Below are 24,787 nucleotides of genomic sequence, written 5' to 3'. Positions count from 1 at the left end.
TCAGTTTTTCAAGGCCTAACTCTTCCCTCACTGGTGTATATATATATATATCAGTCACCATTCAGCAAACTGGCACCTTCCCTAACTCAGCTTTTTTTCTGGTGACTTGCAGCACGATTGTCAGGCACATACTGATGATCTGAAGTCAGGAATATATTGGCCTTCTTGTGAGTGCAGATGGGTAGCAAATGCTAGAAGCAAGCCACTAATTATTTGAAGTATCTTACCCTTGAAAGTTAATGACAAGGCACATTTACCACTACTGTAACCACATAGCACCTTTCCAAGCTGTTGTTTAACGTGAGTAGTTAGACTGCCAATACCGTCATCACTTTTCTCATTAAAAGGTGGATTTTAGGTTTCTATTTTGTATTTTGAAACAGAGGTGTTTGAGCTTTGAGCAGAGCAGTAATTTCCACTTGATTGTCCTTAGGCTTGCAGTGGGTTAGGAAGAAGGTGGTACTGTTTGCTTAGGGAATCACACTGACTTTTTAGCATTTTCAGATAAGGGTTTAATGTTAATGATTGTCTGCCTTTTGAAAATGACTGGTTGTTGTGGTTTTGAACATATGAAGAATAAAATAATTAGGAATAGTACCTACAGCTGCTATTCCCTGTCTGGATACAAATTTGGGCAGATATGCAGGCAGTTTGCCATGCCTTATTAAGGTACCACACATCACATAAACACCAGTAGCTGGGAGAGTTTGCCTCAAGGCAAGTGTGAGGTAGTGCAACCTAGTTAAATCTGCTCTGACAGAATGCTAAACTGTGGGTAAGAGAGTTCATGTGGAAGTTCACCACAGTTAGTTGATGGAGAATAAGGTGTTCAGCTGTGCTAACGAGATTTTAGACTCTGCGGGGGATGAGATTCTGAAAGGTGAACAAGTGTCCATTCCAACAAATGAAATCCATAGATGAACTAAACAAGGTGTGCATCTTTAACAAAAGGGATAATTATTTTATTAGAGCTCTGCCAAGAGATGTGATGGACTTCCCAATGCAAATCTAAATTAAGTGCTTGTTTGTTAGACATCTATCCAGAAGTTAGGGCTTTGCAATGCTAGTGGAGATTTCATGAGCAGTAGGCCAGACTGGAAATATTATCTTAGCTGTTCCTAACACAAAGGTTCTGTAACCTACAAATCTGTGATGCAGGAGTTTACTACCACCAGGCTGGTATCACTGATGTCCATATCAGAATTAGGAATAGCATCTCCAGATTCAGCAAACAGTGAAGCCACTCTGCTCACTACCCCTGTGCGAGGATATTTCAAATATGCCTAAATCATAAAATTTTGCATCCAAGGAATTAAAAATGTCTCCGTTCCCATGGAGCAATTTCCACTGGTATAGACTACGTTATTACTGCATTTAGAAAGTTTGGAATTGCTGTAGTTTGTGAGAACTACAACATAACAGAGGGTTTTACATGAGTATTTTTTTTGTGAAAAATGCCTGAGTGACAGATTTTAGAGAATGAGCTGCTCATGTCACTGGACAGCAGAAATGGTAACAAAGCATGCAACTGCCTCCTGATCCTTAAAGGGATGCTGAGTGATTCAGCTACTATGATCAGGTTATGCAGAGTATCCTCAGTGACAGTTGTTGAAATAGTATTTGCATGACATAATTATTAATACACTTGGCATCTGACAAAAAATGAATGAGGTATTTCATACAAGCCCTTAGAGATCTTGCAGACTTACTAGCATTGCTGCAGCTGAATGAGTGCTTTCCAGATGAAGGATGATGTTCTGTGATCAATATCCAGAAACATTCAGTGACTCTAAACTGTTAAACATCAGCTAGTATAATCTGACATTGCAACACTCTGAAATCACAGATTAATGTCTGCTGAAGATCTTATCCTATTAATTTTAACTATTACACGTGACAGTAAACATCTTCTGTCCTGCTCTAGCAGATTGAGGAGTCTGATGCTGTTGCCAGACATGAACTGCACCACTTAAAAGTTGATGAAGTGTCATCATATTTTGCTTTAATAGTTCTCAGTTGTTATAAAGAATTTTTGAAGTAATTGGATGAAATTTTTGATACTCAGATGAAAATTAAGAGGCGGGGAAAGGTTTGTGTTTGCGTTGCTGCTTGATGTGCTTGGTCTTGTGTTTCTGTCTTATCTCTTCCCAGCTTTTTCACTGAAACAATTCAGTTACCTCAATAGAAGTAATTATTTTGTAGACACTTAAATCAGTTTCTTTTTTTCAGAAATTTTTCTAAGAAAGTTTGTTAGTGTATATCCTGTCTTGTAGTGCTGCTGAAGCATTGTGGTCTTGAGAATGACTTAAGATACAGCTTTAGAACATGTACTAGTGGGTTTATGGAAACAATGACCATATCAAGAATAATCAAGAGGGGAAAACCCTACAAATACAACTCCATGTGTACATTTCACATTGGGAGTTTATTTACAATTTTATTCTGCCTCATCATAAACAAAGTGGAAGTGTCTGCAGTCCCTCACACATCTTCAGGCAGGTAGACTAAACATTTTAGATTGGCAAATTCCTTCCACTGAGCTGCCTCTGATGTAGGAGTGTCCTCACCTTACACAGTAATTCCAGCCCTGCTGTGGGCTGGCTGATACAAGCAGGGAGTAATGTTGTAGTAGTATATGGAGTGAGAATTGTTGCATTCCTATGTGCAGATTTTTCAATGCCCAGGGGTAACTTTTTAATATAGAGGCTTACTTGCTGGACCATGCACACATGCAGAAGAAACTGTCCTTAAAATACTCTGAAAGAATTCTTTGCACATGGAGTTTAGAAACAATAGCAATGATAAGGACCTTTCAAAAAATTTTCAGGGGAGGTATTTATGGGTGAAAAAGCCTATTAATTTCAGAATGGTCAAGTTTCACCCATGGCTTTTATTTTTCTTTAAGCCCAGTAAGATTTCAGCCTCAAACAGAAATTAAGGAGGTGATTGCTCTTTCTCTTATTTCAGAAGAATAGCATTGCCAGCTACTGATTCACAGTCTGAATAGTAACTGGAAGAAGTAATTTGCAAACCTATTTAAAAGAAGAGCTAGTACCTGGGGGATATGTTAGCAAATTTGCCCTTGGCAGATGAAGGAGATATCGCTTTGTTGGTAGATACTTCATTACTAAGAAATTTGATAACTCTGTAACAGCATGCCACATCAGTAGGATTTCTGCAGCAGAAGTCATCAAAAGAAAGTTTTCCTAAAGTTGAATGTCATTAGAAATGTGTAATTTCCTGCTTGTGCCATTTTCTCAATACTCAGTATATAATTCCCATTAATGGTGATGGAAGTTGGATGCATCTATCAAGAGAACTTATCCCTAGTGTATTAAAGCTTTTCACTCTGCTTCTTTGCATGTAACTTGACAGAGACAAATATAGCCATCCTAGCTACCGAATTTGAGAAGGATGTGTATTTTTTCCCCAAATCCATTCAAAGTGAATCTGGTCCCAAGGGATTACATTTGAATCTTAACTTTCCTCTGATTTACTGTTTTAGCTGAGCTGATGGATTATGAAAGAGAGTAATTTCTTTTTCATACTGTTTTTCTGAATCTGTCATTCAAAGCTTGTTGTGTGGGGACAGAATGTTTCATATATATTATTTTCCTGGAGGAAAATGGTTCCTTCCAGTAAAAAGAAGCTCTGAACAGAGCTTCCGCATAAACATGTTTGCCCATCAGTGACTGACAGAGAAGCCTCTGTTTGTGTAAAGGATGTGGACTTGTCAAATGAGACTTCTTATTTGGAAACAGTTTTTCAAATAGACTGAGAAGGATGGGCTATATTCAGCTCTAGAGAAAGAAATTGCATAGGTTCTGTTTTACCAGAATCTATAGATGACATTGTAAACTTGTACTGTAGCAGGAACATCCTTTGGCCAGGGGATGTGCCTTAACCTAAATTTCAGATCTTTCAAATATTTCTCAAGGCCAGGGGTCTTCAAAAAGCTAAGCAAAATTAGGTCCTTTATGGTTTTGGAAAAAAAAAAAAAAAAAAAGTATTTTTATTTTAAGGTTAAACCAGAATCATCTAGACTTAAATTGTGCCTACAAATTTTGCACCCTAAACACATCCTTATTTTTGTTTTGTTTCCTTGTTTCTTTGAGGGAGAGTGGCAGTGAATGCACTTTAAAAAAAAAAATCCCACTAATACCCTCTTTTTATCTGGAAAAACAAATATTTATAAATAAATCCCTCTGAATCATGTAACTGTGTAAGGACTGCCAGTTTGAAAGCACAGTTGTGCTTTTAATCCATTTAAGTGCTTATTTTGAATGGGCAGCTGTGAGTCTTTGTGTGCACACAGCTTCTCCCCATACTTACTGGTGTGCTATAAAACACTATAGAAATTCTGCTATGGTTCAGTAGTGACCAGGATGCACACATACAGTTTTCTATTGTACGAGATAGAGCCTCTCCCCATGCCTCTCCCCATGCAAAGCACATCCTTGCTTAAGGTGGTCCTAAAGAGTCAAGGCTGAAGCCAGTTTGCTCCATCACTTCCAGTCCTGGCTGAATAGGTTGTTGAGATCATGCTTAAAGAATGTGTGGATCCTGGTCAGAGGCACAAAACACCCCCTAACTCATGACTTGAACATTTTCCAGCAGGTGACACAAAAGGTGCACTTGTGGAGGGCCAGTACAGTGGTGCAATATGGAGTTGTGCATGGAAAAAGATCAAGGAACTCTGCTTCGAATACCTTCACCTGGGTAGAAATTAAATACTGATCAGTGGGACTGCAATTTATGTACTCCAAACCATGCCGTTGTACTCAAAATCTTTATATGCCTTTCTTAAGCTATTTGTGCTCCTTGTGCTTTGTGATTCTGAAGTATTTACTTGTCTTGAATGTGACACTTAGACTGATATTCAAACAGATCTAACCCATTCCACTTACTGTCATATTTTGAGACTGCTTTTGATTGTTTGTTTTTCTGTTTTGTTTTTTTTTTTTTTCTTTTAATCCCAAATCCATTGTTTGGCTTTGTTTGACTCCAACTGGATCTTGCTTCCAGTTTACAGAAGAGGAAATGCAGTCAGAATCATGTCCTTTGAAATCAGAGATGGGTGTTAAAGTTCAGCAAAAGTTTCAGAGCAAAAGGTGAAACTTGGGCAATAATCTTGTCTGCATTTATAGAGCGTTTTCCCAGACTAGTGATAGTTTCAGGTAAATATTCATCAGACTTTTCCCCTGAAACAGAGCAGAATTGGGGTGACTGAATTTTATTTTTATGTTCACATCACAGATCTGCAGCAAGATCAGATGTTTCACTTCCGACAGAGGATATTTGTGTTTCACAGTTCTCTGTCCCTTTTACGTAATACTTTCTACAAAAAAAAAAAAAAAAAAAAAAAAAAAGGAGTTTTCTCAAAACAAAACTGCAGACTCCTTCAGCATCCTGTGGAGAAGAGAAGAAGAGATGTAAAGATCTGCTAGGAAACAGTCACAGAGAGTAATACCTGTCTCCTCTAAGCTGTCTCCCATAGATGTTATTAATTGACTTGAGACATCAAAACTACTTCTATGCTTCAAAGTTCAAATAACATCCCATCATGGGAATTAAACAGTTGTGGGGCTTATCCTGAGATGCCTCTGCAATTATTTCTGAGGAGGAACATCAGTCCTTGGAGTAGACCCCAAAGTGTCATAACCCATGTGAGGACACCTAGGCAAGTCCCATTTGCCCTTGCAGTGACATTGCCTGGCAGAAGAGAATAACTGCAGAGCCTTTGTTTCCTCTCCTGGAAGAGCTGTGACTTCTCAGGGCTCAGGGCATTTGCTATGAGACTGTTCTCAGGTTGGAGACAGCAGCAGACAACAGTTCTCCCATATCCAAGGCCCAGTGGGCATCTTGACCTTGCCACAGATCCACAGAGACTTTTCTCTGCACTCAGCACTTCTGCTGCAATTGAAATACCTCGCTTTGCCTACCCTAGCTGTGGGTTCCCACTGCTCATACCACATTCTTTATTATGTTTGTGTAGTCAGATTGTTGTCTAGACTGGAGAACTGTTCTGGGTCAAACTGGCCTTTTGGAGGGGGAGGGGGGAGGTGTAGTAAGGTGCAGTCTGATCCTTCTGTGAGGGAGGAGAAAATGCAGTGAGGGTTGTGAACAAATAACCAGAGCAGGGGAGCAGCACTGCTGTGTTTCACAAGCTGAAACTGTTTGAGCAGATGTTCTCTGTGTGGCCTCACTAAAAAGCAAAGGAAAAGGGGAGACCTTTTGTGTTCACAATACTTAAGAAACAAGTTAGTTATTTTCCTTAAAATGGTATAAGGACTTCTCCAAGAAGTTGTTGTTGTCAAAATATGCATTTTATTGAACCAAAGAGGAACAACACTGAAAATAAGATGTCAGAAAAGGTGTGTGTGAGTGTGGAGGCTCTGCTGTGGCACCCTCAAAGGAGGCATTCACTGAGGGCTCTGGAAAGCAGAATGTGGCAGGGGCCCTTCAAGAGAGAAGATGCCTTCCAAAACTTGTCTGGGAAGTGTGTCAGTAGTTTTAAGGGGACAATACTAAAAGCAAATAAAATTAAAAATAAAAGCATGAAGTGGCAAATCCAGGAGTAATACTTTTTCTGATTCACTAAGCAACCTAGCTGTATCAAAAGGAACATGGGGGTGTCAGATGTAACTTTGAATTTCCTGGTTTGTCACAGTCATAATGGCTGTGCTTCATTCTCACTACTTTAAAAAGCAAACAAAAATCTCCCCACAAACTAACATATTTCATGACCTTTCTGGGAGGTTCTTCTCTGAGACCAGAGAGGGTTTGCTAGTGTCTGCCAGTCTCCTGAGGGAATGAACAGCATTAATAAACATCTGCTTGTCTGCACTAAGTCTTCACAAGGCACAGCAACTGCATTTAGGTATTATTTACACATTTTCCTCTACATTTCAGTTATCTTACTCTGATCTTTTGAATAGAGTAGAGTCCAGTGGATATATATTTAGCAACACTGGTTAACTTTAGTTAACTGTAGTTTCAGGAGAAAGATTTGGCTTTTTGCCACTGGAGTTTCTGCGCACTGCCAATGTAGAGATCTGCCTTTAAATCGTTGCCATTTTGCATTTGGAAGAGATGGTTTTCTGCTGTCTATCTAACCTTTGTTATCCCTGGTGAAAAAGCTGCAGATAGGTAGTAAAGTAGAACTGTGAGAGGTTTTTCCATGTACAGAATTCACACCCCTTGAACTTACAGCTGATTTAAAAGTAATTGAATGAAGCGCAACAACTTGCTGTGTGGTAATTCTCAATTCTAGCTAAGCTTGTTCCTAATATAACCTATTCTGAGGTAAATCAGCTTTAAAAGGATGTGAAGATCCACAGGCAAAGCTGTAAAACCTCTGCCCATTTAATTTAACCAGTTTAACTCATGTGGTGATGTATGTCAGGCTTAGTTCCTGCTTAGTTCCTCTGAGCCGTTTGCAAAGTTAAGGATGACAAAACAACGTACTAAATATGAGTAAAGCTCTGTAGGGGTGTCATGTGTGAGTGTTTGGCCAATCAAGTATGTTACTATTTTTTATTTCTGTGTGGCTTTGGTTGTGCAGTGATCTGTGGGAGCTGAGGGCAGGACTCCATCTGCACAGTGTGCTATGTGGCTGCCCACCCTGGCGCTGCAGTGAGGAGCCACCACGAGAGTTGTCTGGGTAAGGGAAAAGTAGGAAGTGTACCCATGTGCTCTGTCCATCACAGGTGCCACAACTGCATTTCCCTATTGGAAAGCTGGTAGGGTTGGGCAATCCAGTGTGACAGGAATCCCATAACACTTTTGACATTAGCCTCTTTGCCCCTCTCATAGATCTTAATGTGCTCTCTTGCCCAGAGGTTTAGCAGAAGATGCAGTCACTTGCCCTGTGAAATAGACTTCAAAAGGTCTCTGCTTTCCTCCCACCTGTAGCCTGTGCAATGAGGATGATCCTAAAAAAGCAGGCAAGATCTGTCTTTGCATTAAGCAGATATCACAGGACAGACACATAGGACTGCTAGTAAGTAATAAAGGGATGCTTTTAGGTAAGCAGCGCTGATGTCTTAAGAATATGATTAATTTTTTTATGATCTCATAAATTTCCCAGTGTGTATGTGGTACTGAGAACATTCAGTGGCCTTGCAGATAAACTGAAAAGCCACAATATCCTTCTATGGAATACAAGTGAGTGATCCATAACAATATTAGAAAATGTCCCAAAGGACTGCTCAACCTGTACTAGAGGGACTTCTGAACTTCCCTGATGGAAACTGTGAATTTAATAAATAGACACTTGAAAATATGGTTGCATGACTCTTTAAGTTGGACATTCATCATTTCTCTTGTAGTGAGAGAAATAAAGGGGAGAAATACACACTAAGATTTTGAAGGGAAATGTGCCTCTTTCGAGACAAATGATTCACCTTCCCCAGTGCCATAATGAAGAATGAAGAGCTCTATTGTATTTTGAAGTAGGTTGCTGATGGTGGGATGGCTGCTGAGGGGGCAGGAGTGAAGAAAAGCATGTTTCTCTAAACAGGCTTTCTTAACTAGCTGAAGGGAGAGGTACAACAAGTTCAGAAACTCCATTCAGCCTACTTAAAGAATTCAGTTGGCTGGTTTTATTCTGGTGAGGCTGTGTAGCTGCGAGTGGAAGCGCATTTGTGTTTTTCTGACTGTGTGTTTTCAATTGTGTGTGTTGTAAATGCTAGGGGGGTTGCCACAGAGACTCATGCATGAAAAAATCTCTGCTTTTCTGTATCACAGAAATAACTGTGTGGTCCTTGAAGGACTGCTGTCCATTTTCAGTGCATTTTAATTGGAAAAATAATATTTGTACAAAGGTGAAGTTTTTATACTCTTTCAACTCTGTTTCAAGTGAAGCACTGTCAGCTTTCACTGAGCAGGCAAGAATACAAAAGGAGGCTAAGTTACAGGATATGGTTTTTAATAAACAGGTCAGATTTAGCTATGTGAATGTCAGTCCTGAACCATGAATTATGCTTAATTCAACAAAGAAGGAAAGTTCTTCCTAATCTTGTGAAGCAGATGAGCATTACTGTACTGACTACTCCCTGTTTACCTGAAGCCACAGGAGTTAACCACCAAAGAGAGCTTCCAGTAAATTCCAGACTTAATGCATTATGCAGAAAAAAAATATAAAAAATGAAAAAAGAAAAAAAAAAAAAAAAAAGAAAAGAAAAAAAAGCAAAAACAGGATCCTATGGTGATAGGTGAATAAATTGCCTTCAGGTTATATCACGTACAGTTCTCCAGTGCTGTGTGTTGCTTACTGGCTGTGTTAGGGAGGCTGTGGGTTAAAGTCAGGAGAAGATGAAATGTCCCTTTGAGTGCCCTATGGGAAGCCATCATTTACAATTTTTTCCAGCCTTTTTGTCCAGAGCCAGTATTCTTTTGTTCTGCCTACCATGGAGGGCTAAACAGAGGCCAGAAAATGTGGAAGAGAGCAGCAAGTTTAAAATCCACAGCTGAAATCCATCTCGTTATTTGAAGCATCATAATAACGTTGTTATTCCCTGTTTTCAGAGTGTGTTCACCCTTCTGTGTGAGCGCTGAGCTGGACTCTCCTCAACCTGCACTGATGTCAATCAGGAGTCAGCTTCAAGCTCCCTTCTTAGGCATCTTTGAGGCAGTCCACTGCCAAGCCCTGTACCAGTGAGAAGAGCCTGCCTTATGATTAAAACTGCCAGTGCTAGCTCGTTTTGGAAGTAGTGGGAAAAAATAGTGCTATTTTAGTGCTTTAAATACAAGAATTATTTTTATCTTCAACATCTCCAGCTTAGTATGCTCTTCCCTCCCTCATTTTCTCTGTGTCCCTCCTCCCAGCTGCTGCCAGATTTGATTCTGTTTCTGTGTCAGTGCCTGCAGCAATCCCTAGAGCAAAGTTTTGCCAGTCCCCCTTGCTGTTAAAAGCCAGGCAGTTCCACTGCTGAGAAGAGTTAAATGAAGTTTTCCAACTCCTGCTCCTTTTCCTTTTGTCTTCTCCCTCTGCACATGCCTTCCCCCACTTCTTACCTGCCCGTGGGTGGGAAATAGGGATTTCAGTGCAGTTCATCAGTGACCCTCCCCCTGTTAACCAGTTCTGCTTTGGCCTTCTTTCAGCTGGGGGAGGGGGGGGCAAACTACTTCTGTCTAAGTTTAGCTTGGCAGAATGGCTTGCCCAGTTTGCCCTCTTCTTTCCTAGCAGGCTTCTCAGTCATGGATCAAGCACAGATCATAGCCCACACAAACTGAAAGCCCGTGGGCCCCACTGGGCTGTTCTTTTCCCCCCATCTGATAGGGTTTGCTGTGTGATAGATGCATAGGAGGCATGTATGTGTGTCTCGTTGCATTAATGATTGTATTGTTGCTTTTTGGTAGGTGTGACTTGGATTTTTTTCATATGGCAGGCAAGAACCATGATGTAACAGGGAGGAGCCATGACAGACATCTCTTCCAAGTAGTTCCCAAAGAAGAATGTACATAAAAATGAAGTTATTTTCATCTTTATCCTTTGCAGAGCCCCCATGAGGTTTGATCACACAAAGGTCCCAACCACTTTGCAAGCGAAAGTCCAGTTGGTACATTTAAAGCCATGTCTTTAAGCACTGACTGAGGTGGCTGTTGTGCTAAGCTGGAAGGCTGAAGATCAAAAGGAAACCTAAGAGGTGAAGCACCTTCTGAGGGCAAAAGAGATGTAAGTTGCTAGGGGCAGACTAGGGTGACATTGTTCTGTGACTATATATGATACAGGTGGAAGCAGAGAGAATCTGCAGAAGAATCTGTAGGAATGTGGTTTTCTGGAGTCTTGCCCCAGAGACAGTTAAACATTTAATGAGCTAAACACATATGAAACCCGTTTTCCTCTCACATTTTACTTGTGCATAAAAGATAGCTCATGTCTGAGGTTGTCTCAGCACTCTTGCTAACATTGTTGTTAATCTGAATAGAAACTGTCACAGAAGTCCCGTGCCCATGATAATCCTGCTAGGGTAAATCATAGTTGAGATAAAGGATTGCAGCCAAAGCAGGGTCCTAGACAGCTCACACTCACATTGTGAGTATGGGAGCATCTGTCACGGAGTGACACTGCATTTCAACTCATGGTGGCACTAAGCTTAGAACTGACAGCTGTAACTGAAAAACTGAAAATATGTATTTCATAGGGTTATCCCTGAAGGTGTTGCCATGGGAGTTAAGTGATTTGCAGTGTTGATAACTCCTGTGATTTTAGGGTGAGTCATATGATAGCTGACATTTTTCTTGAAGATCAAGCTCCTGGATTCCAGTGATTTATTTCCTTTTTATCTTTTGATTTTGCAGGTTAGACAGTAATTTCATCCCTCCTGCTTATGGTCAAAGTTTCAAAACATGACTGAAATGCACTCTAAAAGTCCAGGCAACAGTGACAAATAAAAGAGAACGCAGCAGTTGGGGGTTTTTTGTTTAGATTTTGGCTTGGGTTTCCTTTTTTTTAATTCCATGATCTCTCTGGTTAGTCTTATTATTTTGTAACTTACGATTTTTTAACTTTTGGGGTTGATTATGGTTCTGTCTTTTCTCTCTTGTATTACTAGACTGAACATAATCAGTATAATTAAGAATAACCATCAGACTATATCCAGGTCATAAAAGCAAAGCTTGGATCACACATTTTCTTTGACTCCTTCACTCTTGCAGTTAATTCATCAGTTATTGTATGGCAAAGAATGTGCTTTGGCATCATCACCTCTCCACTTTCATGATGCTGTCGGTGTCCCCACCACTATCAAAGTTCTGCTGAGATTATAGATCATGTACTAGGGATGGTAGGCAGACAGAAAAAAATGTTTAGGACTATTCCTTGCAAAATCTGAAATCCTTGTTTTGGATGAGAAGGTAGTACAGCTTGGATGTTCTTCATTGCTGCTACTGTACTTTCTACTGAGACAGGCTGTCATGGAGCTGTGCTCTTCAGGAGAACAAGGACAGTCTGCTTCAAGGTTTTCTAGTGTTGGCATCCACCTCCTTGCAGATTTCCATGAGACAGTGAAGTCTCTCCCATCAGCTGGAATTATTTCACAGTGGCTGAGTAGCTGAGTTCCCATCCCAACACCTCCTTCATCACTTTTTCAAAAAAAAAAACAAACAAAACGGTTGGGATTTATCTGCTCAGCAATACTCTTTTATATGTATACATGTGCAGAGGCACTGGATGAGAGAATAGAAATCCAGTAACTGCATTTCACAAGATAGGAGTAAGAGAATTTGGCTGCTGTTTGTGTAATGTATCTGAAGACATAAATAAAGTTTTCCAGGGTAGGCATTCCCAAAAAGATAGTATGTTGGTTTGGGCTTTATTTAAATTATAAATGATATTTAAAAAAATATATAAGAGGAATGTAGACTATAGCCCGAGGTTATGCATCTATAAACAACAGACACAAAGCTAACAACTTCAAGACAGTGGATTTTGAGTGAGGTGCACTGTTCACAAGGTGCTGATAAATCTTAAAGATGTGAGCCACAGAGTAAAAGTGTTGTCCTGAAAGCTTGGCTCCTCTGGAACCCATTGAGCTGGTATTTCTTTTGTGGTTTCTCTGGTGTCTCTTCCATAATATCCACCCCACAGGGTAGCTTGCATATTCCATTCATTTTAACCATGGTGACTGATTTATGCTGAACTGATTGGTTGACAGCTTCTTAGCCAAGAAACCGCAGTCTTTTAATAGGAGTCCTCTCCATGGACAAGGAGGCAAGGAAAGCTAGATTTAGGCTTCCTGTAGAAGTCAAAATAAGAAAACTAACATTAGAGAGTAGATGGCAAAACTCAAATTTAGGAGACAAGCACACATTTTAGGATGGCTTCCTTTAGATTTGCAAATCTGTGTTTTCTCTGTTGATTTTTCTGTTATATGCTTTTTTTTCCCATTTCTTTTTTCCTTTTTTTTCCCTTTTTTCTCCCTTTTTTTTTTCTTTCTTTCTCTTTTTCTTTTTTTTTCTTTTTTTTTCTTTCCCCCATGCAAAATGAAAGGATATTTCTGTCCACAGTGTTCAAGTGACTTTGGTTCTCTGAGTGGGAGAAAACCATGAGGAGATGACTTATGGAATATGAAGTGTGCAGCAGGATAGTCAAGAATTTTTAGACATAGACACACAAGAATAGGAGTAGTATTGCTGGTTGTGAAACACTTCTTGATTGTGGGCTCTATAGGGAATTAGTGAATTCCCTAATTCCCTAGGGAAGAATCCCTATCCAACCGGTAATTTTTCAGGCAGGATTTTGCTGATTAGAAATAGGTCTGGGTTCATGTAACTTGGAAGGAGACCAATCTTTCCTGCATTTCTAAGTGCTCAGAGCCTTAGTGATCAGAAGAAAGTGACACTGAGGTTCACATCAAACTCCAGATTTCACCTCAGGCCCTTTGCAGGGGTTGATTTTGGCATTAATCTGACAGGGAAATATTAGCATCAGTCTAGCAGGGGAAAGCCAAAACTTGGCTCTAGTTTGGAACTAGAAGGGTTATCATAATGGGCAACGCCAAGTTCTGTTAATGAACAACAACATATCAACACCTGCAAGAATAGAGAGGCACTGCACTATTAGCCACTATTAAAAGAATTTAATTTTTAGAAGAAAATTCAAGTGTAGTCAGTTCTGGAAGTCCTAAAATCCCATTAGCTTTTGCCATTAATTTAACTTGCACAGATATTAGCTGGGCCCAACTACTCAGCCTTTTTCTAGTAATTGAACTAAGGCCTACCACTTTAACTTAGAAACTTAAGTTCTGTGACATTGCAGCGGATTGCTGCATTCCAGAGAGCTGTTTGGGTTTTTGTTTTGTTTTGTTCTTGTAATCAAGTTGCTTGGTTTGGAGATCCCTCCTTGGCAGAGGTCCAAACATATTTTCATATGTTTGTTCCAGTGGCTGAGTCTTGGCAGAACCTGACGTGGTTGGGAACAGCACAGGACTGAGCCCTGCCTTTCAACAAACATAACGTGCTTGAACCAGTTTACTTGAGGACCTGACTTCATGTAGCTTTTGGCTCCAGTGCTGTGGGTACTACAGAGGACTGAGTCGTGCCTGTGCCAGAGACATCCATCCTTCATTGATACACGGAGCCATCTGAGCTCAAAGCTGAAAGCAGAGTAGATGCAGCTAAAGTCTTTGCAGTTTGAGCAGCAGATGTCTTCCTCTCGTGCTCAGTTGTAAGCCATTTGGAACCCTGCCATGGGTTTCCTGTGTGAACTTGGATGAGTCATTTTATCTGTCCCTTGATATTTGTCGCTATTGTTCACCCAGGCTTTTAGGACCAAAAATTGTTTCTTAGCGGGTAGAGGGACAGTCCCTAATTATGAGGCTGGTTTGATCATTACTGGAACGTGGGTAAAGTTATTCATTTCTCTCCAACATACAGTGGCTGAGAGGTACCATCCAGAGGAGAAGAGCAATTTGCCATAATGATGGTTATATTAACACGTATTTTATAGAACACTAGATTCCAGACCTTTTGAGTTCCTACTACACCTACTTCAATGAGGCTTTGTTCTTCTGCATGGCTCCTAGATTTGTCACAATGCAAATACTTAAGAACAAGAAATATTTACCTGGGGGTTAAAATTCATCTAGTCTGTAACATACTGCCTGCATACTCCACCCAAATAAGTGCTCTCATACAGTTCATCATAACCCTCAACTCTGTGTAGGAACTTCTTCTATACCATCAAAATCACTGGTAATTTTGCCACCAGTTACAATGGCAATAATATCAGAGAGCTTAGATCAGTATGAGCCCATGCTAGTGATGAGAAGGATATGTGATCTGGTTGGAGAGGGAGGACTTTTCTCTCAGTCCCTCACAATGGCTCAGAAATCGATCGAAAGAGTTAGCAAGAGGCCTTTTTATTTCCTTCTGGAAAAAGCATGTGTACCTAATTCCTGTAATAAAATATTCTAATGGTAATAAATAGTTAAGTTCTAGAAGGAAAAAATTGATTTCTCAGCTAATGCAGGAGGGGGAAATTATGAATCCCTGGTTGCCTATTACTGCTTGACTAGCAACATGTGGCTGCAGAGAGCAATATGAACATGCAGGTGGCTCTACTATATGAAGCCCAGTATCTCCTTAAAGTGGTTCAACCTACTTTTCCAAATATATTACAAAATGAGTCAGACTGAAACTATTGTAGATAATCTGGTCCACTTCAGATGGTTGCATATTCATTTTAGCTTTAGAAAAAAGTTTATGTTAGCATTTTCTGTTCCTTTTAGTCATGCTGGATTTTCAAAATAGCTTTTGAACTAAAAATATGTTTCCTGAAATCCATATACCGGGACAAAAAATACCTCATCCCTTACTACTACCACAATGAAGCAGATGGTGAGTGCTAAGACTCAGGACCAGTAAGCAAGTAATTCTTCAATGCTTGGGTGCAAAAATGTAGCTGTTGGGTCAAAGCAGACATCTACAAGACAGCCTGTCATTTCAAGTTAATTTGAGTCCAAGTCCCCTTGAGTTACCCCAGGAAGTCTCCGGTAGCAAATTACATGAGCTCATTCCCTACACTTGCTCTTATTGAACCTCATCAGGTTCTTTTATGCCCAGCTCTCCAGCCTGCTCCCTCTGAAGCCTACAGAAGTTGATTTCACTTTTCAAATTCACATTGATTAAGCTGGTCTTGACAGTGTGTCATTTGATGTGTTGTAGAGAGAACTGGTCAAAGATTTTCTTGTTGAAGGAGGGAGGGAAAGTTTTCAGCTGCTGAAAACCTTACCTTCATAGCGAGCAAGAGAACAATCTGATAGTTTATCATTATTGAGTTTTCCTCTCTTTTTTTTTTTTTCCTTTTTTCTTCAGGAGAAAGTATGTCACCTGTAGACAGAAATAAGGGAAACAGAGTGCAAATACCAAACCTATGCAAATTTTGTGATGTTAAAGTAACAACCTGCTCAAACCAACATAAGTGCAAGAGCAACTGCAACATCACTGCTATCTGTGAGAATAATACTGAAGTCTGTGTTGCTATATGGTAAGTTATTTCTTCATATATGTGGGAGGGGAGCACACTATCATTCATCATTACTTAGTACTTCCATCAGTTGTTCTGATATTCAGACTGTCCCTGCTACCTCACCAGGCTTTGCTGTCTTGCTTCCATACTGAAAGTTGCTTGAGGTTAACAACAATTCTGATATGAAACGTTCTGGGCATTTTTTTTTTCCTTTAAAGCTTATGCTGTTATTGGAAGAGAGGCATGTTTTTGCTCAAACTATTAAGCTTCATCCACCCACAGCACTCAGAGTAGAAACAGATTTGAGACTGAGAGAGGATTGTAGTGGCAAATATTGAAGAAAGACAATTCTGTCACAGGTTGCAAAGTGAACTAGATTATGTATTTTTATTTTTATTTACCATGGGTAGGTACAAATACTTTTTCTTAATGGTTAAAAAATAATCTTCTATGTATGTAGTGACTGATGTAAGCATGGCAATTTTTTTACATAGCTTATGTCTAGGTTCAAAGAAATCAAGAGCATATGAAGGCAAGTTGTAACACTTTTTTTAGGATTTGTTGACTCTATACTTGCATTCCAGTCTGAAAGCTGGGATTTTGCCCTTCCGCAAATGGTAAACTAATCCTTAAGAAAATCAGAAGCACTTGTAACTGAACACAAGGAACACACATAATTAGAATCACAGGAAGTCATAATTAATTCATTTATTGAGTGTCCATCCAATAATTCATTTATTTATTGTGTCCATTGACTTGAAGAGATGTTCAGCATAATTTGAAGTAGACACTTGAAATGCAGTATCAATCTGGTGTGCTATTCCGTTTTGGTCCTGTGCTCCTTTAGTAAGCAGTCAGTGTCTATTATTGCCATAAATAGCAGCCATGTGCAATTTAAGGTACATTCTGAATTTTTCATGCTGATTTGTCCAAAAGGCAGATGAGTTCAGAATTGTATTTAAAGTTCTCTTTGCCTCTGAGTCCGGTGTCAATGAAATTTAAATCTGTGGACCAGGGAAAAACACAGGAATAAGGTTCAGTTTATCAGCTGTAAAATTTCCCTGACAGCAAGGCAACGCTAGTTTGTACCAGTTCTATGGTTGGTTTTAATCCAACTGAAGGATAACTCCTTCAGTGCAGAAACTGTGCAGTTTGTAGGCTAAAAAAAAAAACCTCACTAGAAATTCCTCAGATTTTGAGAAAATAATTCCGTTTTTATCATAATTTCCCACAGATCTTTACTGTCTGCACAGTGACCACAAAAACCAAAAGTATGTTCTGAAGTTCGTAGTAGTTCATTGAGCATTAGCCTGCATAATTCTGGGTGATTTTTTCAAAGGCACTTATTGGAGTTTAGTGGAAATATGATACAGAAATAGCTGCACAATTTTACAAATGCCCTAGTGTGAGGACCCCAGACACAGCCAAATCTACCCCATTCAGAAAAGCCAGAGAACATATGATACTCTTTAAGTCCTATTTGAGTTCTCAAAAGAGGCAGATTTCAGGCAGGCACAGTCCTGTCTGCTCCCTTTGTAAAATATCTTTAATTTCAATTTTCTACTTTTCATTTTTAGGAGACAAAATGATGAAAACGTCACATTAGAAACAATATGCCATGACCCCCAGGGATCCCTCTATGGTCACATGTTGGATGATTCCAGCTCAGAGCAGTGTTTGATGAGGGAAAAGAAGGAAAATGGGGGACTGATGTTCATGTGTTCCTGTACAGGTGAAGAATGCAATGATATGATAATTTTTCCATCAGGTAGGTTCAATAATTTACCTTGTATTCCTAGACTATACCTTGCAAGTAATACGTACTGTGTCATATCAATGGATGTTGGAATCACATTTTGTGGAGGAACATTCTAGGGGCAGGAAATATTTTGGTCTCTTCTGAGTCTTGCAAAAATCTCAACCTTTCTTTTCTCTGTTGAGGGGATATTTCTTCGTGCCAGGTTATCTTCCTTTCAAAGTAAGTCTGATACTTGCCTCAAGAGATTCAAAAACTAACTCAAAAGTTAGTGAAAAGAAAGATGAAAGCACGATGTTTAAAGTTGTTCTGTTGAGACACTGAAATGCAACGTGCTAATTATATCAAAGTATAAACAAGAGGCAAATGCCATATTTAAGATCTTGCCTCTTCTGAAAGGCTGTATTTCTTAAGAGTGTACAGATACTAGTAAGTAACTTGATAGGATGTGAATTTAAAGTCAGCTTCTGTGTTGAAACTGCACTTGTTCTGTGGTGAGCATGAAGGAGACAGGTTTCTTCACTTTTGGATGTGCTACCTCATGCTTACTACAGCACAAGGACACACACGTGAGCTCAGCTAAATGATTAAATTCTGAGTTTAGACCAAATCACAAGTGCTGCTTCATGAACACCTATCTTGATCATTGCAAATACAGTAAAGGCAGAGCTGGTGGACCTCATGCTGCACAGAGAGATGAGCATGTGTGCATGTAAGCACTTTATTGTCTCCTACCTGCTGGATCCCACAGTGATTCTTTTACTAAACCAGGTCTCTCACAGGCAAGTGTGAGGCCTCCTGCAGAGAACTTTGTGTGTGCACCTCTAAATGAGTATGACACACAGCACCTGTTATTATCACCTGTAAGTTCCTCAGAAAAGGATTGTCACAGTTTTAGACAGTGGGTGATGCTCTCTGTTATTCCCCACTGCCCTCTCAGGGGAAAGAAGGTAATAAGGGAGAGAGACTTACAAGCTTAAGTAGGTAGAAGGCAACCTGTCTTGGCAAATTATGTCCTCTGGTGAGGAGACAAGGAGCAGTGGAAGGAATGGCAGCAAGGAGTACCTTAACCAACCAACCAACCAACCAACCAACCAACCAACCAACCAACCATACCAGAGAAGCTAGCTAGCCACAGTAGGTACCAGAGACCTCTCTTGGGAGCCATTTTATACTGAACACCATGAGAAGGGTTACTGTGACTGGTTCATTTGGGTCACTTGACCCATTCTCTCCTTCCATCGGCTCAGCTGCTTCCCATTATCACTGCCACATGAACAGGTTGGCAGTTCCTGGTGGTGTCCCAGGCAGGGTTTTTCTATCCTGGTCCTCTCAAACCAGGACAAGGGTATAATCAAATCCTCATTATATGAGATAATGAAAGGTTGGGATACTGTTTCCACTCCTGGAAGCCTGGTGTGTGACTGCAGTGAGGTGGACAACTATCTGAGTGCCTTTTAGCTCTTCTTTCCCGGCCTTCCAAGAAAGATGACGAGTTTGGGTTGCAAGACCACACTAATTTATCCAGAAGCAAGATAGAAAGTATTTCTCTTCTTTGGCCCAGGCTATTCATATCTGGTGTGACCTCCTTCCTTCTTCCTCATCCCTTCCCCAAGCTTGATTTGAAATCAGAAAACCTGACTGCTGATCCATAGTGGTATGGCCAGCCCTTAGCTGGATGGGCTTTAAAAGGGTTGGAGTACATACTGCTGTGTGAGCACAGGTGACAGTTCCACCATCCAATTCTAACATCTTGCCTTGATTTTATTGAAGAGAATGTGTTCCCAGTGAAAAGGTCTCACAGTGTCTAGAGTTTTTATACAAAGCTAACCACAACCTTGTGCATTTTGACTGGTTTGTTATAAATTAGTCACATTATAGCTGTTTCCCCTGGAGCTATGTAGCTGAATAGAATTGCTCTGACAAATATGTGTCTTCTGTGTGTATGTTTATGAAAACTACTATAAATTCAACCCCAAGTGCCTTCATTGCTATCAGCTCTGCAGCCTCTCTCATTCTTCCAGATCATCCTAAGAGGAGCTGTAGTATAAATCAAAACTCAGTCTTTTGCCCTAATTCCTTTAACTCTTTGGAGTGGAGCTTTTCCTTCCAGGTCATGTGCTGCAGTCACTCTAGGTGACTTATGAAAACTGTGCATTGCACTTGCATGAAGTAAGTGGATAAGTAAAGATAAAAATTAAAGTAATGTAAAACTTCAGTTTGTAATATTTCCAGTTCATTCACAAACACAAGCATTAGCTCCAACTGGGAGGGGAAAAAATTGAGGCTTTGTCATTCCTTTTTTATTGTGAGGATTAGTGTTTCTTTTAAATGAAAACAGCCCCTTTGGGTTGCTTGCCTGGTTAGCCATGGCAGGAAGACAAACGATTTTTACAGTATCAGACATGCGGTTTCCTGTCTGTGTTTAACTTTGAACAGAACATCACAGCCAGCTGGTCCATGGCTCCTCCAGACAACTAGATAATAGCCTGTAATAATTTTGCCTTTGGAATGACTGTCATCCAGATCTATTCCGTACATTGTTCTTGCCTTTTTTTTCTCTCTCTGCATTTCTTGTATGCCAGAGCAAGAATTTTTGCAGTGTTCTTGCACATCCTATAGCTTTAGAGTGGGCAAAAGCTAGTCTAAAATAGACTGATCAAAAAGTGATTGCACTGATTTATTAGTAGAAACTGAGATGATAATCTCACTTGATAATCCCAGCCTTTCCTTTCAAGCTGTTGACATAAATGATTAGCATTCTAGATCTTCTTCATCCCGGGTTCATGTTTAAGACAGAACAGATTTAATTTGTTCCTGGTTTCTGAGGTAAGAATGAAAATTGTGGGGAAGGTGACAAGTTCTAATTTCCACCACAGGTTAGTCACTACATTCCAGTGATTCACAGCTGAGCTGTTATTACTTATAGAAGAGCTGGTTTATAACACTGCTGGCTTGTATCAATCCTAACTGTGACGGGTCAATCTCCTTACTCCATTTTTGAACACAAACATCTAAAGGTTTTGGATAGTGGGAGGTGTTGTGACTCACTAAAATGTGGCTTTGAACGTGTTTGATATAGTTACATCCAAATCAAATGCCTGCTTCTTGTATGGGTTTTGCTTAAATTGCCAGTCTGCAAAATAAGCAAGACACAGTCAAACACATGTCTAAACATGGCTTTTGTTCTGCCATGTCAGGGGGCTTCTGATTCAGGTCCCTGGTATTTCAGGCCACAGGCGGCTGACGGCAGACTGAATGCATAAGCACTCAAAACAATTTTCTCTAGTTCTTGCAGAAATAATATACAGGAGGCAGGTAGTCATTGTAAATCTGACTACTCTATTTTTTAATCCCTCTGGTTTTTGCCAAACAAAATTGTGGGTGACTGGCAAACAGCTTACAGCCCTGTGGTGGAAAAATGCTTCTCATGTCAAAACTCAATGCCAATCTGTTTTAATTATTATTTATTCAAATGTCTTAATGCCAGTGTTACCAGAAGGCAAGGCCAGGGAGCAAAACCACTGGAAAAGATTAGCCAGAATAGGGAGGGAGAGATGGGTTGGAAAGGCTCTGGCGGGCTAGAAGTTGGCTTGGTGGCAGACAGAGGCCTGGTCTCACTCTCATGGAAAAGATGAGTGCAGGACTGGATTACCAGGTTTTTTTCCTCCCTGATGTCTAGTTGTGTCTGGTGGATCTTCTGCATCTTTCTTTGCCTGCCTATGTTTTTGACCTGTTGTGATGAATCAGGTGTCTCTGTAGCTGTGTGCCTCCCTTGCTGTCTGCACAGCTTTGTTCTTCAGCCTTCCCTTCCCCACACCACCTCCCAGCCTCTGTTCATCAGCCAACGCAAGCATGACAAAATGCCTGACAAAGATCTCCTTTATTTACAATCCCAAACTATTTGTTTGAGGTCAAGGCTTGTTTACCCAAAAGGATCAAGTAGGACTGCACTCTTTCCAGCCCCATGTCTAACCCATTCTCCATGTGCAGAGATGACCAGACACTCATTCTAGATGAGGAAATGGGGATGCCTGCACGTTACTGAGTGCATGACCCACGTGCTATTCAATGCAATTCCTTCCAGTTGTGTGCAGGCTTATTCAGACACTTTCATTCAGAAAGGTGGAAAAGGGTGACCCCAGCACTGGAGACAAACAAACCCTTTAAGTACTGTTGTCATTATATGTGCTTGCACATATGTGTGTGTCTATATATATGCATATATATATATATATACATGAGCATCAAGTTCAAATCCAAGCAAAAATGCAGAGGTCTCAAAATTTGGGAATAGGATTTGCGGACCTGCAGCACAGCTCTGTCTAGTTTAGAGCTGTTGAATTCTCATAACTTACATGTTGAGAATTTTTCATCCTGTCTTACCATGCTATGCAGATCTCCATGCAGCTTGCAGGTGAGGTGCCATTAGGATTATTCAGGTAGACTGAATAAATATTCCTCATGCACCATGAAGTGAGATCATTATTTTGGGAATTCCCACCACACCCAGTCCTAGTATGGGAGAAACCTATGTGAATCATCCAAACAGTTGTCTTGAAGTGTAAAAAACTTGAGTGACAGAGATGACTGACAGGTCAACAAGAGTGTATGAGAATAATAAAGTGAATTGAGGAAGCGTTAGAGCAGGGAGGATATTATGCTCCTAGCAATCTTGACATTGATCATAGGCTTACTGCTAATTAAGAGTGTAAGAGGCATAAGTATTTGATTAATCAATTGTGTCTGAGTCATTTGTCCAAACAAATGACAGCCTATGGATTTGCAGTGTCTCAAGTGCTGTGATTGCTCACTGTGTATGGCTGTTACCTGGGTGACCTGGCACCTACCTACTCTCCTGCCTGAACCACCAAAGCATGCCTGTGTGATACCTTGTCCCCTGTGCCCAGATATGGATAATGCTTGAGAGTTTCCTTAACTTGGTATCTCTCTCTTGTCTCTAACATGTTGCCCCTGTCTTTTCCTTTCTTTCTTTTCCTCTTCCTCTCCTTACTAGCATCAAAGCATTAGTGATCATACTTGACTACATGGGAGGATGGATCTCAGACTTAAGAGCATACTTAAGATCTGTGCACAAACAGCCACCAGGACATAAATACTCATGTGATGAGTTGTCCAGTGCTCAAGGAAGAGCAGAAGGGAGATGATTACAACTGGACTGCTTCCAAGTGGATTTTAACAGAGACTTTCATTAATCTCTTTTTCTTTTACCCAACTAACATGTTCAGAAGATTACTGTCTTTCAGCTGCCCCTTAAAGAGGTCAGTAGCATTTACATCCCATTGCACAGAGCCTCTCACTGCTTGTATATTGGCATTGTTCTCTATGTTTCCTCTTAGGCATTTGCAGCCACAGAGTCCCACCCAATGCCTGCAGCTGTGTGTAACCAAAGGAGAGGTTGTCTTAACACTGAAAGTCTGATTCACTTAGTGGGATAGAAAGGAAATAGAATGGAAAGAGGCAAAAGAAGCCAAAATTCTGTTTTGCTCTGTATTATTTATATTGTTTGCTTCCTAGGAAAATAACCACGCAGAGCTTAGTTACAGGTTTGTGTAAAAGCAAACTAGGCAGCCCTCTTCCAGTCTGGTTGGCATATTTGTTACAATTTGCATCACTTGAGAGCTTAATAAGTGTGGGAATGTGGCCAACCTTTTATCAGGTTGTCATGGAAGAGCCTTTAATAATTACAGACAGAAACAAACTGTAACTAACACTGGCAACATAATATTTTGGGAAAGGTTGGAGGGGTGAAACTCAGGCTGAGAATAAAAATAGTGGTTAATGTGTGGCATCTGTTGGAACATATTGAAACTGAAGAGATTGATTTGTTCCAGAAAACCACCAGCGAACAGCAGCAGGCACTGAGTTGTATAAGTGAGGCATGTATCACAGAAACACAGTCACATCATGTAAAGTTAGAATATGTTGGCTTTCATATCACTGAGTAGGAAAGCTCAGCTCCAAAAGTCAGAATGTGTGAGAGATGCCATGTACACAGTGAAGTGACCTATTAGAATGGGAGAGATAAGAAAGGAATGCATCCAGGGGTGGGAGATTTTAAACAAATGGGAGCTGTGCCAGCAAACCAAGGAATTACACTTTGTAGCCAGCAGTGAGGGAATAAAACAGCAACGAACTATTCTGTCTTAGAGCTTGAGAGTTTCTTAAACCCCCTGGGTGCTGAATAGCATACTTGGCAATCAGTTGAGAAATGAAATTTGCTCACAATAGATAAAACTATCCATTACATCATTGCTGCCCAACCTTTTCACTGAAGTAAGCCACTTAGGGGCAATCAAATTACCTGCCTCCTACCCCCATGACTATGATGCAGCCATTCCCATCAGGTGACAGATGCACAGGCATGACTCTTTTGACATGTAACAGATGTAACTGGGTCACATAACTGGGGATTTTTCCTCTGGCAAAACAGAGATGTCTTGAGTCCTGATACCCCAGTCGAGGTTAATCATGCACCAAGGGTAAAGCTGCTGGCACCCAGGGGAGAGCAGCAGTGAGTGTACCACAGCCCTCCAAAACTGCTCCTACCTTTGCCTTACTAACTACCTCTCCGGAAAAGAGGTAAGTGGTGGCATTAAGTGCTCTGAGGGCTGGGTCTTGTTTATCATCCATATCTTGACTGCAGAGCAACTGTTCAGACGGGTGAAAAAAAAAAATGTCAAGTGAATGAGTCCTCAGACCTTTGAGCAAACATCCTTAGGGCACAAATTCAGAGACATGTAGGTGGCAGTGCTTTAGAAATAGGCTCTAAAGATGGCTTTGGCTTGTCACTTCTTCTATCTTGAAACCCTTATTGCAGGTCAGGCAGACCTGCCAACTACTGGGGCTGGTGCCTCACCAGGAGGCTGCTTCAGCAGATCCTATGTTTTGGATAACCTAGCAATATCCTCTGTAGACTAAAAGTTGAAGACATACAGCTCAAACACAGGTTACTGGCCTTGACAGGCTCCGTTTACCTAATCCAAAAAAAAACCCTGCTGTCAAATTCAGGAACTGGCTGCACTAATTTAACTTTC

General features: G+C 40.4%; 1 protein-coding gene across 2 annotated transcripts in view; it reads left to right on the top strand.

Moving 5' to 3' along the window:
• TGFBR2 (transforming growth factor beta receptor 2) overlaps nt 1-24,787 on the top strand; it is a 318,252-nt gene that overhangs the window by 10,805 nt on the left and 282,660 nt on the right. For both annotated transcript variants that reach the window (XM_071735448.1, XM_071735449.1), the window contains exons 2-3: nt 15,820-15,991; nt 17,551-17,741. In XM_071735448.1, the coding sequence (XP_071591549.1) occupies nt 15,820-15,991; nt 17,551-17,741 (363 nt within the window). The remainder of the gene's footprint in view (nt 1-15,819; nt 15,992-17,550; nt 17,742-24,787) is intronic.

This window comes from Heliangelus exortis, chromosome 2, assembly GCF_036169615.1.
Source record: "Heliangelus exortis chromosome 2, bHelExo1.hap1, whole genome shotgun sequence".
Lineage (NCBI taxonomy): Eukaryota > Metazoa > Chordata > Aves > Apodiformes > Trochilidae > Heliangelus > Heliangelus exortis.
This window is presented reverse-complemented; position numbering and strand designations above follow the sequence as displayed.